General features: G+C 41.2%; 1 protein-coding gene across 1 annotated transcript in view; it reads left to right on the top strand.

The window, feature by feature from the left end:
• Tspan13 (tetraspanin 13) overlaps positions 1–15,000 on the top strand; it is a 31,271-nt gene extending 16,271 nt beyond the window's left edge. Inside the window, exons 2-6 of the mRNA XM_051145000.1 lie at positions 1,941–2,108; positions 3,201–3,281; positions 7,421–7,534; positions 9,705–9,818; positions 14,397–15,000. Coding sequence (XP_051000957.1) covers positions 1,941–2,108; positions 3,201–3,281; positions 7,421–7,534; positions 9,705–9,818; positions 14,397–14,471 — 552 coding nt within the window. The 3' untranslated portion in view covers positions 14,472–15,000. The remainder of the gene's footprint in view (positions 1–1,940; positions 2,109–3,200; positions 3,282–7,420; positions 7,535–9,704; positions 9,819–14,396) is intronic.
• Positions 15,001–17,989: the final 2,989 nt, after the last annotated feature.

The following is a 17,989-nucleotide window of genomic DNA, read 5'->3' as shown; positions in this document are numbered from 1 at the left end:
TGTGTTCTTGGGAACTGTCTTCTGTGCCTGCGCTAAGATACAGTGATGATGCTGAACCAGGCAGAGGTGAGGCCCTTCCTCACACCTCCCTCAGGCTGCCTTTACTGGTTGTGAAAGGAAATGTGCTATGTTTGGGCATTACAAAGTCAGAAATAAGCTCACTTGTGAAGGGACAGATGACTTTTTCTCAGCTCAGCACTGTGTAAAACTGCAAGGTGACTCTGAGGGGATGAAGGAACAGAGCTGACAAGAGCAGCTGAGGAAAGGAGACAGAACCCCAGAGAATGTTTTTGTATGCTAGGTGCAGTGTGGAGGTCACCAGGTCCCTGTCATCTGAAACTGGCTCTGTGGTCCTACCGATGGTTTCTTTTGTTTACACGTTTTTGGCTCTTTGACTACGACTCAAAAAAGAAAATGTTTTGGGTAAAAATACAAATAGATGCAAAATGTTTAGCAGTTTTGTTTATATCTCTACATATGTAAATATCTTTTTTAAAAAACCAATGCCTATCAAGTGTGTTTTGTTTTACATTAAACAATGATACATATGAGCAGGGGAAACATTCAAATAGTAATTTATCTATTTCTGGACTGAGTTTACCAGGCCTTTCGGCAATATGATGCTAGAAAAATGTAGTTTTGAATTTTGATTTTTCTCCAGGAGATTTACCCCAGGAGAGAGTTGACCACATGTACACTGAAGGCGCTCTGTTCTGCCCTCCAAACCCTCCTCCGTCCCTTCTCTGACACCTGATTAAGCCATCTATGTCTTCTATTGGTTAATTATAATCCCTACTGTGGTTTATCATTTATTTATTATTTAAAAGAAGAAGTAATTATAGCTTTGAGTTTTGCAAGCCCTAACTTACACACAGGTGTGCTAACTCCTCAGGTAGTGTTTAATAAGCCCATACATAAAATGACTGGAATATGACATGATTTCTTCTTGCTCAGCTGCCATTTCATTTTAAATAGCTGACCTCTCCTACGCTATTTTCATTTTGATGGTTTTAATGGTCCCTTGACCCTCTATATTTTGATATACTTGATACTGAGTACAGTTAACTTCAACAATAGTTCTGGGAACAATTTTCAAGAGTTTTCCAGGGCTCAGGCTCTGATAAGCTTCTATGGTACATGGAGATTAGAACATAGGAGTACTTATGTTCAGATTGCTTCTGGAGATACAGATGCGGGAACAGATTGTAGTACAAGGAAGAAAACAATAGCTTCAGATGCAAGGAGCACAGCTTGCCAGGGGAGAGAGGATTGGCTCAGCCTTTTGGGGAGTAGGAGGACAGAGGGGGCTGTGGGCCAACGGGATTGTAAAGGAAAAGATAAGTAATTTTCATATGAACATATTGGAATGATGGACCAAGATGTGTTGGTGCCTAGTTTTACATGCACTGTTTCCGGGCCAGCTCACAGTTGCTTGTGTATAGGCCTCGTAATCTAGAACATCTGAGACTCCATGGTTGCTTTCTGGACTATTGCTAATCTTTTAAAAACAGCATAGTTGAGGAGTATGTTAAATCAATTAGAACAGTACTATCAAGTGAAACTTGTGTGTTTCAGTTGGGTTTCTTTAGCAATGGGTTTCACACTCATGGATTTAACCAAGTGGATCAAAAATTGCCTCACAAGCCAAGATTTTTTTTTTTCTTCTTCTTCTTATTCTCCTGACAGCTGAGAGTAACATTGCATAGCCTTGGCATCACCTGGACTAGTCTAAGTCATACGACGTGGTTTGAAGCTTAAAGGAGGATATTAGAAGTTATATACAAATGTGACAACGTTTTATATGAAACTTGAATATGGTGGCAGGTTCAAACTGAGTCCCTACGGATCCTGAGGGACTCTTGCCATTGTATAAAAGATAGTAAGATTTTAAATACCCGAACAGTGCTGGTATAATTGAACCTCTCTTCATCTCTCCACAGCTGGTCAGCCTGCTGCTTATTGGGATTGCTGCTTGGGGCATCGGCTTTGGACTGATCTCCAGTCTCCGCGTAGTGGGCGTGGTCATCGCTGTGGGCATCTTCCTGTTTCTGATTGCGTTAGTAGGGCTGATTGGAGCTGTAAAACACCATCAGGTGTTGCTATTTTTTGTATCCTTTTAAAAATCAAGACTTTCTTTTTTAAACCTCCATCAGGTGAAGTTCTCACTCATTATTGATTATGTTTCAGGGGCTGCTACTAACTTAATATTACCATTAGGGAATTCATTGCAAAGAAGCAACCTCTAGAAAGAGAATTTAGGAGTATCTATAAAGAAAAAAGCCTTATATTTAGTTATCCCCAGCCCTTCCTCATCACATCATAAAGTGTTGTGCAGGTTGGACAGAGTTCTGATTTTCTTATGCAAATTCAGGATTAAGTTGAAACTCATTTGTGACTTCTAGCCTTTCCTAACATGTTAATCTTTGGTTGAGAATATAACAGTGTATTATGTAGTCCTACTTTTCAGAAAGCTTATACATTTCTCTATATCTGGCTTTCTTTCTTTTTTTTTTATTTGCAGGTTTCAGAATTTGTATTTCATTTTGGATGTGGGTGTTTCCAAATATAATTATCTTTCTATCTCTGTCTCTCTGCCTCTCTGCCTCTCTGCCTCTCTGCCTCTCTGCCTCTCTTCCTCTCTTCCTCTCTGCCCACCCCCCTCTCTTTCTGAGACAGGATCTCTGTAGACTAGACTGACACCAAGCTTGGGCAGTCCTCCTGTCTCTGTTTGTTAGGCCATGGGATTACAGGTGTCACTCACCATACCTGGAGTGTGTAATTATTTATATTTTTAAAACGAATTTATTGTTATAGTATGTTAACAAAATAATAATTAAGTGTATCACTTTGAACTTCAGGTAACATTATTCTAGCTTATAGGTGAATGTCTTTGAGTGTACTTGAAAGTTATCTCAACACTCCTGCCTTATGCTTTTTCAGAGCATTTGCAATGTTTCTTGCAACAGGTAAAGGCACTTGCTGCCAGGTCTGAGGACTTGAGTTCAATCCTCAGTACCCGTATGATGGTAGGAGAGAGGTGACTCCTGAAAGTTGTCCTCTGCACGAACACCATGGCACATATGTGCCCTAATGCACATGCCTGTATACTTATGTGTCATGCCTCCAATTCCACACACACTCATACATACAGTGAATAAATAAATGTAATAATAAAAAAGTCCTTAACTTGTAACTCTCAGTATATGATTATTCTCCTACTTGTATTTATTGTTCAGTTTTCAGTATCTTGTGCCTGCTTAGCTCTGAATCAGGAGCAACAGGTAAGTAACGTTTTTTGTTTTTTGGTTGTTTGGTTGGTTTTGAGACAGGGTCTCACTGTGTGGCTCTTGCTGTCTTAGAACTCACTATATAGACCAGGTGGCCTCAGACTCACTGAGATCCACCTGCCTCTGCCTCCTGAGTGCTTGTACCAAAGGCATGCACCACTATGCCCAGCTAAGTGAAGTTTTTATTTTATTCTACTTTATTATAGTATCACATAGCATGAATGTAAAAAAAAAAAAATGGGAGAAATCACTGGAGAATAAAACTATTTTTTCCTATCAAGAATGCCATTTTATGGATGATTTTCTTGATCAATTTCACTTGCCAAAGTTGAGTGAAGAACAGATAAACAAGCTAAATAGTCCCATTTCCCCTACAGAATTAGAAGCAATCATCGATGGTCTCCCAACCAAAAAAAGCCCAGGGCCAGATGGTTTCAGTGCAGAATTCTACCAGACCTTCAAGGGCGAGCTAATACCGATACTCTTCAAGCTACTCCAAAAGATAGAAATGGATGGAAAATTACCAAATTCATTCTATGAGGCCATAGTCTCATTGATACCTAAACCTCACAAAGACTCAACAAAGAAAGAGAATTTCAGACCAATTTCTCTTATGAACATAGATGCAAAAATACTAAATAAAATACTTGCAAAGCGAATACAGGAACACATCAAAGATATCATTCATCATGACCAAGTAGGCTTCATTCCAGGCATGCAGGGATGGTTTAATATACGGAAATCCATCAATGTAATCCACCATATAAACAAACTGAAAATAAAAAACCACATGATCATCTCCTTGGATGCAGAGAAAGCATTTGATAAAATTCAACACCTATTCATGTTTAAAGTTTTAGAGAGATCGGGGATACAAGGCACTTTCCTCAACATAATAAAGGCTATATACAGCAAGCCAATAGCCAAAATCAAAGTAAATGGTGAGATACTCAAGGAAATTCCTCTAAAATCGGGAACAAGGCAAGGCTGCCCACTCTCTCCATATCTCTTCAATATAGTACTCCAAGTTCTAGCCAGAGCAATAAGACAACAAAAGGAGATCAAGGGTATCCAAATGGGAAAGGAGGAAGTCAAATTATCCCTATTTGCAGATGATATGATAGTGTACATAAGTGACCCTCAAAATTCCACCAGAGAACTCCTACAGCTGATAAACACCTTCAGCAAATTGGCTGGATACAAAATTAACTCAAAAAAGTCTGTAGCCTTCCTATACACAAATGACAAGCTTGCAGAGGAAGAAATTAGGAAAACCACACCCTTCACATTAGCCACAAGCAATATAAAATATCTAGGAGTTACCCTAACTAAGCAAGTGAAGGACTTGTATGAAAAAAATTTCAAAACTCTGAAGAAAGAGATTGAAGATGACCTGAGAAGATGGCATGATCTTCCTTGCTCATGGATCGGGAGAATTAACATAGTAAAAATGGCCATCCTACCAAAAGCAATCTACAGATTCAATGCAATCCCTATCAAAATACCTACACAATTTTTTAAAGACATTGAAAGTTCAATTCTGAACTTCATATGGAAAAACAAAAAACCCAGAATAGCTAAAACAATCTTGTACAATTAAAGGTGCTCCGGAGGAATCTCCATACCTGATCTCAAACTGTACTATAAAGCAATAGTAATTAAAACAGCATGGTACTGGCACAGCAACAGGCTGGTTGATCAGTGGAATCGAATCGAAGACCCAGATATGAATCCACACACATATGGTCACTTGATTTTTGACAAAGAAGCCAAATCCATTCAATGGAAAAAGGATAGCATCTTCAACAAATGGTGCTGGTCTAACTGGAGGTCTATGTGTAAAAAAATGAAACTGGATCCATATTTGTCACCTTGCACAAAACTCAAATCCAAGTGGATTAAAGACCTCAACATAAAACCAGAGACACTAAGCCACTTAGAGGAAAAAGTGGGAAAGAGCCTGGAACATATTGGCACAGGAGACAACTTCCTGAACAGAACACCAACGGCCCAGGCCTTAATGTCAACCATTAATAAATGGGACCTCATGAGGCTGAGAAGCTTCTGTAAGGCTGGAGACACTGTCAAGAGAACAAAGCGACAGCCTACAGACTGGGAAAAAATCTTCACCAACCCTACATCTGACAAAGGTCTAATATCCAAAATATATAAAGAACTCAAGAAATTAAACACCACCAAACCGAATAACCCAATTGAGAAATGGGGCTTGGAACTAAACAGAGAATTCTCAACTGAGGAGTATCAAATGGCTGAGAAACACTTAAAGAAATGCTCAACCTCCTTAGTCATCAGGGAAATGCAAATCAAAACAACTCTGAGATTCCATCTTACACCCATCAGAATGGCTAAGATCAAAAACTCAAGCGACACCACATGCTGGCGAGGATGTGGGGAGAGAGGAACACTCTTTCATTGCTGGTGGGAATGCCAACTAGTACAGCCACTTTGGAAATCTATCTGGTGCTATCTCAGAAAAATGGGAATAGGGCTTCCTCAAGACCCAGCTATTCCACTCCTTGGAATATACCCAGAAGATGCTCCAGCACACAACCAGAAAATCTGCTCAACCATGTTCATAGCAGCCTTATTCATAATAGCCAGAACATGGAAACAGCCTAAGTGTCCCTCAGTAGAAGAGTGGATAAAGAAACTGTGGTACATATACACTATGGAATACTACTCAGCTATTAAAAACAAGGAATTCCCGAAATTTGTGGATAAATGGATTGAGCTAGAAATGATCATAATGAGTGAGTTAACCCAGAAGCAGAAAGAATCAAATGGTATATACTCACTTATATCTGCATACTAGCCCAAGGGGCATGTCCCACGAAAGCCTTCACTTCCCAGGAAACTGGTACAGAGGGGAAGGCATCCTATTGGGATTCTAAATGAGAGACGCATGGGAGAATAGCAAAATAAAAGGATACAAAGGGTCCTAGAAATCTATAAGTAGAACAATATGATAGGCAGATTTGGGCCCAGGGGTCCCGCTCAAACTAAGGCACCAGCCAAGGACAATACAGGAGGTAAACTTTTAACCCCTTCCCAGATCTAGCCAATAGTCAGAATATTCTCCACAGTTGAGTGGAGAGTGTGATATGACTTTCTCACGTACTCTGGTGCCTCACATTTGACCATGTCCCCTGGAGGGGGAGACCTGGTGGCACTGAGAGGAAGAACAGCAGGTAGCCAAGAAGAGACTTGATACCCTATGAGAATATATAGGGGGAGGTAATCCCCCTCAGGAACAGTCATAGGGGAGGGGAATAATGGGAAAATGGGGGGGGGGGAATGGGAGGATACAAGGGATGGGATAAACATTGAGATGTAACAAGAATAAATAAATTAAAAAAAAAAAAAAAAGAATGCCATTTTACCGTTTACCTAAATCTCTCTTAAGTGCTAAATGGAAATGACTGCAGAGAAAGATGCCATCAGGGCTTGGCAGTTTGTACCCTTTAGGAAGACAACTCTCACTGGGTACGAATTGCTATTGTTAAAAGGTGTTTCAGCATGCAGGAGGCAGAGGCAGATGGATCTCTGAGTTCCAGGCCAGCCTGGTCTACAAAGGGAGTCCAGGACAGCCAGGGCTGTTACACAGAGAAACTCTGTTTCGAAAAACAAAAACAAACACACACACACACACACACACACACACACACACACACACACACACACACACACACACACACACACACACACACACACACACACACACACACACACACACACACACACACACACACACACACACACACACACACACACACACACACACACACACACACACACGTGTCTGTGGTTTCCTTTTTAGCAATTGCTCTTTCCAAACTCTTAATTTATAGAGAAAACGTGGGTTTCTGTTTCGGAGCAGTTGAAACTTTGTATTGTTGCATTTATGCCTTTGAATCAAGTGCTACTTTTAAATTGCTTGTAAAGGCCAGGATTTTTTCATTTGTTGGATAGAAATAGTATGCTTTGCAAAGTTGGAATAGTTTTATAGAGACTGCTGATTTCACATGTGCTCTACTACTAGCTGCAGGCTCTTGCTGACTGTATTTTACGTGGGGATGATACGTTTTAATGCATCTGCAAACTGCACTTCTTAGGGTCAGCTGCTGGAGGTCGGCTGGAACAATACAGCAAGTGCCCGAAACGACATCCAAAGGAACTTGAACTGCTGTGGTTTCCGAAGCTTTAACCCAAATGACACCTGTCTGGCTGTAAGTCCAAACTATAAAAATTTTTCTTTAATATTTTATTACAGTTTAAATAGATTAACATAGAAGAAGTGGCCCTTCCGATGTTGAATTGTATTTCAAAATTGTTTGACATATACCTCTATTATATTTTTCATATGTACTATTAACATTTATTCATCCATGTCCAGTGAGACACACCACATTTATTTATTTAGCCTGTAATTCTTTATCATTCAGCTCTTCCCTACAACAAGTTGTGAGAGAAATAATAGATCAGACTCAGAGAGCTCCATCTTTGCAGTTACTAGGGAGGGAACAAGAGAAAGCAGGGTCTATTTAAGTTGGTTCTCTTTCCCAACAACTCCACAGGGGAGGACACATAAAACTACCCTTTTCTTTCCCTTCTTCCCCATCACAATTTCTCACTCATTCTCTTTGGAGCTGATGGACCAATGGGATTCATCCTCATGTTTCCTGCCAGATGGGACCACCCTAGTCTAACCCCAGTCCTGTGTAGACAAGCTCAGGGCTCGACTCATCTAGACAGTTAATGTACGTTTCTACTTTGAGTCAACTCCTCTTAGCAACTCTCTGAGCCCTACCTAAGTTGGCCGTCTCTTCAGGGAGGCCTCATTTGTGAAGTTTTTGTTTGCGTGGGTCTACATTGACTTTCTATTGTTGTATAATGTTATCACCAAACTCTGTGGCTTGAAACGGTTGTCTGTTTATCATCACAATTTTCCATGGGAGTTCAGGTGCAGTTAGCTGAGTACTCTACTCAGGTGTCTTAATTTCTTTTCCAGTGACAAACTACCCGCTGAGAGCAACTTCAGGGAGAAAGGGTTTATTTTAGCTTGTGGTTCCAGGGTATATTCCATCATCGTGAGAAAGTCAGGTGCAGGAGCTCCAGGGAGCTAGTCACATCACATCCCCAGTCAGACAGAGAGAGCAGTGAGTACATGCACTCCTCTGCCCTGTTCACGTTCTCCCCGGCTTAGGGAGAATGGTCCCATCCACAATCAAGGTGGCTCTTCCCACATCTTAAGATATTCATATTAAAATATTCAATACAACCACCACACAGAGGCCTCTTAGGTGATTCTAGATTTTGCTATGCTGAGAGTTAACAGTAACCATTGCACCAGAGTCTCACGGGGCTGAAATGAGGTGTCAGAGACTGAAATTCACCCAAGGCTTGGGGTCCTCCATCTTGCTCAGTGCTTGTTTGTAGACGTTGACTCATTGTGGATCTAGAATTACAAGCCCTGCTTGTTTGGTGGCTGTCAGCCAGTGTCTCGGTCACCATTAGTTCTATTGCTGCAAAGAGGCACATTACTAAGACAACTCTTATAAGAGAAATGAAATAATTGGGGCCTTGTTTACAGTTTCAGACATTACTAATTCCATTATCATAGAGGGGAGCAATATAGCATACAGGCATAGCGCTAGAAAAGTAGTTGAGAGTTACATTCTTATCTACAAGTGTCTGTCTGTCTGTCTGTCTGTCTGTCTCTCTCTCTCTCTCTCTTGTGTGTGTGTGTGCGTGTGTATGAGAGAGAGAGAGAGAGAGAGAGAGAGAGAGAGAGAGAGAGAGAGAGAGAGACAGACAGACAGACAGACAGACAGACAGACAGAAAGACAGACAGACACAGACGCAGAAACAAACAGAGACACAGAGAAGGGGGGCAGACAGACAGACAACAAGCTGGACTTATCATGGACTTTTGAAACCTCAAAGTCCACCCCCAGTGGCACACTTACTCCAATAAGGCCACACCTCCTAAACCTTGTAATCCTTTCAAACAGTTCTACTCCCTGGAGACTAAGCATTTAAACATATGAGGCCGTGGGGGCCATTCTTACTGAGACCACCACAGCTGGGTATCTCACTTATATCGCAAGTTAGCATGAGAATCTCTCTGTTGTGGTAGCATAAAATCTTAACAATGCAATCTAGATATCTGCTAACCATTTTCACAGTTTCTAGAAGGGGATGGATCAATCTTACAGAGCATGGACAGGAAATGACCGTCTTGGAAATTTGCACACAATTAAAAATCCAGACTCAAATTGCATGTAGCACACTAGACCTGAATTTTGTCTGTGTATATATATAGTTTTAGTTTTTATGTGTTTTTTTTTTTTTTTGTAAATGTACTGTGAAGTAACAAGTCTTCTTTTATTGATACAGAGCTGTGCTAAAAGTACCCAGAAGTGCTCACCATGTGCTCCTATAATCGGGGAGTATGCTGGAGAGGTTTTGAGATTTGTTGGTGGCATTGGCCTCTTCTTCAGTTTTACAGAGGTATGTCTTCCTTACTTTGTCTTAGGGAGTTGTGCTTTATATGGCTAGAAGACACAGCATCATACTTCAGCGGAACATATGATACTTGAAAGGTATCAGTGCTCATATTCGTTGAGATGACTCACTGTAATGGTAGCACCCCCTGACTTGGAACGAGAATGTCTGACAAATCTAGCATGGACTTTGTGACCAGATGACATTCTTGATCTGTTTAGCTCTGTGTACATTGTAATAAATAAATGAAATAAGATTAAGGTGGCTTAGCTCTGGCTTTCCTCTCTCTCTAGAGTCACAACATAAGCCATAGTTAAAATTTGCATTAAGGAGAACATTTATATTACTTAACAAATGTTAATATATAACACACACACCATGCATATGTGCATGGAAAGATTTGGTTTTTAGAATTGCCCCTGAGCCGGGCAGTGGTGGTGCATGCCTTTAATCCCAGCACTTGGGAGGCAGAGGCAGAAGGGTCACTGTGAGTTTGAAATCAGTCTGGTCTAGAGAGAGAGTTTCAGGACAGCTAAAGCCACACAGAGAAACCCTGTTTCAAAAAACAAACAAGCAAACCAAAGACTCGCCCCTGCTGCCGGGTGGTAGTAGCACATACCTTTAATCCCAGCACTCAGGAAGCAGAGACAAATGGATTTCTTGAGTTCGAGACCAGCCTGATCTACAGAGCAAGCTCAATGATAGCCTGAAACTCTGTCTCGGGGCGGGCGGGGAGGGGGGAAGGAAAAAGCTTCTGTAACTGAGGAAAGATGGGAATGGGAGAGGTAAGGTGTTCTTAGTACATTAATTGGTTAACCAATACCAAATAGTCTGCTATGGATTTGAAGGTGATAGGGGAGAGAAAAGGAAGAGAGAAATGTTGTGATGATATTACAATCTCAAAAAAAAAAAAAAAGTATAAAAGAAGTATTACTTTCAACCTTAAAAAATGTGCCTCTGAAATCATCCCCCAGTTTTCTCTGTTGCCACCTTTCTAAAACCTGTAGGTAACTACTGTTATTTGTTTATGTTTATAGTACATTAATATATTTGAACTAATTAGTAAACTTTTATATATTTGTAAGCAAAACCAGAATGCTAACTCTGTATTCAGAATTAAACTCTCAATAGCTGTTAACATTTTTTAATGCTTCTGAGTTGGTAACAATGTATCAAGGAAACATTTTTTGTTTCTGAGACAGAGTCTTACAATCCAGCCCCTGCTGGTCTTAAATTTTCTCTCTCTTAGCCTCTCAGGTGCTAGTATTATAGGTGTGAGTCACCATGATGGTTTAAAAAATTCTATTTAACTAAGAAAATTCCATGTGTATTACTTTATTTCATGAAAATAATTATATAACAACATAAAATGAGTATGCAAACATATTTATAAGCCACTTTTAAAAGCTTATTTTTAATTATGAATGTGTGTGTATGTGTGCATGTGTGCATGAGTGTGGATGTCTGTGGAGGAGGCCAGCAGACGGTGTCAGAACTTTTGGATCTGGTGGTGTAGATGCTTGTGAACCACTAGATGTGGGAACCAAACTCCAGTCACCTGCAAGAGTAGCAAGTCCTCCCTTAACTGCTGAGCAGTCTCTCTAGCACTCTGTAGACATTTATCTTTAGCGTAGATATTTGGGCTCATTTTGCTTCTTGGCCGTATGCTGATCCAGTTGAGATGAATGACACAGGAGCAGAACCTGAAGCACGGTTGGAAGATGTGTGCACCTACTATTTAACTGTGTCCTAGAGGCAAGTGATCTAACCTTGCTGTGTGCCTCACCCTCTAAAGGAGAATAACAGCAGCAGGCAGCTGTTTGCTTGTGCAGTGACTAACGGAGTGAGTGTATGTAAACCTTGGAATGCTCTGAGCACTCCTTCATACATGGAGGGCCAGGTATTGTCTTGTAGCCATAGATTAATAATTAACATATGCCGTATTATGCCCTATTAGGAAACGAAAGTGGGACATTATTATTGATACATGAGATGTCTACATCGCACTTCTGTTTTAAACAGATAACAGAAGAATATGAATCAAGTAATTATTATAATAAAGTTTGGGGGGCAGGAGAGATGGCTCAGTGGTTAAGAGCACGGTCCGCTCTTCCAAAGGACCTGGGTTCAATCCCCAGAACCCGCATGGTGGCTCACAACTGTGTGTAACTCCAGTTCTGAGGGATCTGACACCTATATATCAATGCACATAAAAAAAAACTAAAATAAAAATATTTAAAAAAAAATAAAGTTTATATATATATAGCTATAGAAGTATAGTTGACTACTTACAAGAGCAACATATAGCCTTACAAATTGCAAAAATTGTGTTTTATATAGTTAGACTTTAACAGATTATTTAATCTGTTGAACATTTCATTTTTTAAAGGTTTTATTTATTTACTTAGTGTGTGTGTGTGAATGTATATGTGTATATGTGTGCTGTGTGTGTATATGTGTATGTGTGTGTGTATGCGTATGTATGTGTATATGTGTATGTGGTGTGTGTGTATATATGTATGTAGTGTGTGTATTTGTGTATATGTGTGTATGTGGTGTGTGTACATGTATGTGGTGTGTGTATGTGTGTATATGTGTGTGTGTGGTATGTCTTTGTGTGTATATGTGTATATGTGTGTATGTGGTGTGTGTGCATATGTGTTTATGTGTGTATATGTATTTGTATATACATGTGTGTATGTAGTGTGTGTGTATTTGTGTGTGTCTGTGTGTATGCAGTGTGTGTGTATGTGTCTGTGTATTGTGTATGTGTGTGTATGCGTGTGTATGTGTATGTGTGTTTGTGTATTGGGGTAACGTGCGTGTGCTGTACTGTGTGTGTCAGGAACACACGGGCTCTCTGGAGTTGGTTCTCTCCTTCTACTATCTAGTTTCTGAAGACTGGACTCAGGTCATATAGCTTTTTAGTAAGTGCCTCCACCTTCCATGCCTTCTCACCCCACCTTTACAAAGTTAAATTTATTTATTTACTTGGGTGTGGGTGTACCTGTGCCACATGCATATGTGGAGGTCAGAGGACAACTTGTAGGAGTCTGTTGGGTCCTAGGCATCACGTCAAGGAGCTCTCAGGTCAGGAGGCTTTGTAGCAAATGTGTTCCGTACTGTGCCATCTTGTCAGCCTGACCACTTAATTTCCTTTTTTTTATTTTTTGTTTTTTCAAGGCAGGGTCTCTCTGTGTAGCCTTGGCTGTCCTGGAACTCTTTTTGTAGACCAAGCTGGCCTCGAACTCATAGAGATCCACCTGCCTCTGGCTCCGGAGTGCTGGGATTAAAGGTGTGTGCCACCACGCCCGGCTTAATTTCCTTTTAATATGCAAATATTTACCCAGCTAACTCTTGCATGTGGACTGTCATTTCCCCTTGGAATACATTTCTAGGTGTAAAATATGACACGTAGTGTAGGATAGTCGAGAGATTTTGGCAAGCTGGGCTTGGTGGTACACACCTTTAATCAATAGCACTTGGGAAGCGGTGGCAGGTGTATCTCTCTGAGATCCAGGCTATCCTGGTCTACATAATGAGAGCCTGTCAAACAAACAAAACACCACCAAATAAAATTCTGTCTTCTGAGAAAAATTTACCAACTTTTGATCTAATATCTAACTCTAGATATTTTTGTCCTTAAAAATATTTAATGGAGCTGGAGGGCTGGCTCAGGGGTTAGTAGTGCCTGCTGCTTAGGGCATTATCCTGGGGAGGAAGATTTTGGGTCACAACCCAAGTTCGGTTCCCAGCAACCAGGTCAGGAGGCTCGCAGTCACCTGTCACTCTAGCTCCTGGGGGATCCCATGCCGCTGGATTCTTGGGGCACTCCTACACATGTGCACAGACACATAGTTATAACCAAGAAGAATAAATGCAGAAAACAGGCAGAGTTCACAGTTGGCTATCTGTCAAAATGGAAAAGCCATGCTTGTTACCCCAGCTTGGAACGCAGCTGCCTGCGTGGAACGTGCAGCCACTCTACCTTCTTGCCTTGCAGCATACCTTATCTTTACCCCTTACTTTGTCCATCTTGTCTCCTTCTTATCAGGACCACAGTGACTGCACCTTTGAGCCTACCTCCATATCTCTCCTTACATAACCACACCCTGAAGGCCTTTTACTTCATAAAGAAACATTTGCAGGTTCCTGGCATCTTTGGGGAACAAACATACAGTTGAGCACGATGTTTATATTTCCTTCTTTTCTTTTCTTTTTCTTTCTTTCTTTCTTTCTTTCTTTCTTTCTTTCTTTCTTTCTTTCTTTCTTTCTTTCTTTCTTCCTTTTTTCCCCCTGAAACAGGGTTTCTCTGTGTAGCCTTGGCTGTCCTGGACTCACCTTGTAGAACAGGCTGGCCTCGAACTCACAGAGATCCACCTGCCTCTGCCTCTCAAGTGCTGGGATCACAGGCATGTGGCACTGCACCCAGCCATATTTCAGTTTTATTAGCACCTGTCCTTTGATTTGTCTTTAGTCTCTCCTCTTTGAACAAAGCCCGAGCAAAAAATAACTCAGGAGTTTCGATTATTCTGTTTGACTAAATCTATTCAAAGCCTGTTTTTTTCCCTCTTATAATTCCAGATCCTGGGTGTTTGGCTGACCTACAGATACCGAAACCAGAAAGACCCGCGTGCCAACCCAAGCGCTTTCCTCTGAGGAGAAAACAAGGAGAAGCTTTCCTGTGTTGATCTTGTTCACTTTCTCAACTCTTAAGTTAAACTAATTTGCTCACTTGACAAAGGAAACAATATCTGAAAACTACATTATCAACAGTGGAATTTAATATTTTACTCTTACGTTTCTCTAAACGGTTTTTGTTTCCATTGCTGAAAAAGCAATTGAAATTCATGGTGTTCCCTGACCCTCAGTGGTCCCTGTAATCTACTGTTCTCGGTGTCTGGCACTGTCCACTGTGGCCTTTCTTAGCATTTTTACCTGCTGTAAACTGTATGGCACCCCTGCGTAGATGATATTGTAAATCCAAAACTTCGTCTCACCAGGATAATTTATAGAGTGCTGTGTTGCACAGGCGGCTCCCACTGAAGACAGCTGATGTCATTGAAGCCAGAAAGGAAGAGTCTGTTGTGTTCCCTTATTAGGAGAAGTCTAAGGTCCCGATACCTTTTGTCTTTTTAGGAAAGCTACACTGTAGTGAAAAGTGTTAACATAGAAGTCATCATTAGTTCTAGTAGCCTATCATAATTGCATCCATGTATTCTAGAAGAAATAGCTGTGTCTTTAGGAAACTGAAGTCTAGTTTTTGACTTTTATAGTCAAGGGCAAAAGGGATGCCATTTGAGAAATGTTTCGGTGTGTGACATTAATCTTTCAAAATGGGTTGAGTTTGAGAAAGATAGAGGATATATCGACATAATCTGACATTCATTTTTTAAAAAGTAATTTGAAGTCCAAAACAACTTGCAATCAATACATTGTCTGAGGCCCATGTAATAAAAAGATATTTGATTATGTTTAAAAAGAAACTTTTGTTTTGCTTTTTGAGACAGGGTTTCTTTGTGTAGCCTCGGCTGTCCTGGACTCACTTTGTAGACCAGGCTGGCCTTGTGCTCATAGGGATCCGCCTGCCTCTGCCTCCCAACTGCTGGGATTAAAGGCATGTGCCACCATTGCCTGTCAAAAAATAACTTTTAAATAACATTTTTTGGTATTGTGATAGCAAGTTGTCAAATCTAAACATATTTGAATGTACTACCTCCCATAAATTGAGAGAGAAATGGTATCTGTGGCTCTGTATGTATATTACATTAAAAATTAAAAGCTGGAAACCCTCCCTTTTGTATGGATGATTGAATCAAAAGAAGGTACTGGAAGCATTGATAAATTAAGGTAAGCAAGCATCTTTCCTTCTGCTCTATGATAGCTTTCCATTGTACCCTAAGGTCGTGTTTAAGCAAGCCTCTGAAATAAAGTCCCAGCAATGATGTCTGTTGGTAGTTATCCCCAAATCCTTTCTTAAATTAAAACAAATATTTATTGTATCTGTGTCCATGCATGTGTGTGTAGGTCAGAGGACAGTTTATACGAATTGATTCTCTCCTTCTACCATACGTGTCTCAGAGATCCAACTCAGGTCGTCACGCTGGCAGACCTGTTACCACTGAACAATCTCCTGGCCTCCCAGTGCTATATCGCAGTGTTTCCGGGGTTAATGTTATCTGCATGATGAGAAGGGTGTTTTGATGCATTTGAAGAAGCCACCTGTATTTATATGGGAAGAGGACACACATTATATCCCATTAGTGACAGTTAATTTTCTGTCTTGGTTCTGAGTAGCATGTGATACGTTATTGGCGATTGTTTTTATCACTTTATACCAAGAGGCTGGTAAACAGTCCGTCCTCAGAGGAATGCACTTTGGAGCATTTTGTTCTGACACTTCTGGGACTCTCAGCAGCTAGCAAAACCTTGTATGGAAGTGGGACCGTGCTATTTCTAGGGTGTCATGCTGAGCACTGTGGCCACCTGGGCAGAACTGCTTATGCCATGCGATGGGAGAAGTGACTCATGAAAGGAGAGTGCTGAATTCTGTTTCCTCTCCTGTGTTTTCTCTGTTTATTGAGCTGCAGTTGAAAATACCTGACAAGGTTTTGGAATTCTAGTACACGCATCGTGCTGTAAACGATTGCAAAGGGAAAGGCTGGTGTTGCACAGAGAAGCGGCCTGCAACTTGTTTTTTACTCTACTTGCAATGGCTTTATTGGAGTCAGGCAGTTAAAAATCAGGTCTGGGGGTGGGGGGTGGGGAGGCTTGGAGAATGGCAAAGCCGTTAGGAAGTCATTCTGCTTATGAGGAGGAACTGAGTTCTGTTCCCAACACCCACATTGGTGGCTCACAGTGGTCTGTAACTCCAATAGCTGCAGGGGGATCTGATGCCTCTGGACTCCTCAGGTACCTGCACAGATGCACATATCCCAATGCACACGCACATGCACACGCACACACACACGCACACACACACGCACACACACACGCACACACACACACACACACACACACACACACACACACACAGAAAAGAAATTGTTTTTGGTTTTGTTTTTTAAATTAGGGTCTGGCCCTGGTGAGTGATTTTGCTTCTTTTGGTTTTTGTCTTTTGAGCCAGAGTCTTCCTATATATCCCAGACTGGTTTTGAACTCTTTATGTAGCCCAGGCTAGCCTCAGACCTAAGGTGATTCTCTTACTCATGCACGGCCACACCCCAGAGTGAATCATTAGGACGGTGAAATTGCTGGCTTATATAAGTGAACAATAAATAATAAATGATTAGCCAGTCAGGACATTACATTCTTTTCAAGAGCCAGGACATTCTCTGTCAAATGAATCGGATTGAAGGTGACGGCTTTCCACTTCCTTTGGTGATGCGACATGATCCCTGTTTCTGATCACAGACACACATCGGCCTTTTTGTGCTGCCTCAGCATCTATTGGAAAGGCCTCCGAACAGTCCATCCCATTCCATGAATGGCCCAGCTGTGAGCCTACAAAGCTGAGGCAAGGCTCCCGGTGGTAGGATGGGTACTCCCCATGTGGAGGAAACGCTGCCATAATGTGTGCCACCTGGGCAAGAGTGCAGCTTTCAAGCCACAGCTCATGGCTGTACAGCAAACCCACTGTCCCCTACCATCCAGACCTAGTCTCTCCCTCCCAAAGGAACTCAGTACTTAAGCAGTGCTCGGATCCCCTGTTTAGGGACTCCATTTAGACAGATGTTCTCAGAACCTTTGCTCACGCACCCTTGATGGTAAGGGTGAAATGTTAGCTCGGGGAAATACAGCTAGTGCAGTAGGAAAAGGGTTGGCTGTGAGTTCTCATGTCCGAGCTCACTGTGGCTGAAGTTCATCTCTGGTACTTTGCACTCTGTGGGCAGCACAGTGTTTGTTATGAAAACCAGTTCTGCATGCTCAACCTTGAAAGTACACCACTGGGAGGAACCTTGCAGAGAGGCAGAGGAAACCAGACATTCGCTTCTTAGTTTCTTTGAGCCAAACCCTCCTTCAGTATTTCTAAATATTTGTTTAACCCAGTCTAAGTATGTTCATATCTTTATACATACAGAGAATATATGCAACTGTTTTACTTTTAGCTGAGAAAGGGCAGAGCAGTTTTTAGAAAAGCCCATTGTAACTGTATAGACATGATTTCTCATGCAGGA

The sequence above is a fragment of the Acomys russatus genome, chromosome 1 (genome assembly GCF_903995435.1).
Source record: "Acomys russatus chromosome 1, mAcoRus1.1, whole genome shotgun sequence".
NCBI classification, from domain to species: Eukaryota; Metazoa; Chordata; class Mammalia; order Rodentia; family Muridae; genus Acomys; species Acomys russatus.
This window is presented reverse-complemented; position numbering and strand designations above follow the sequence as displayed.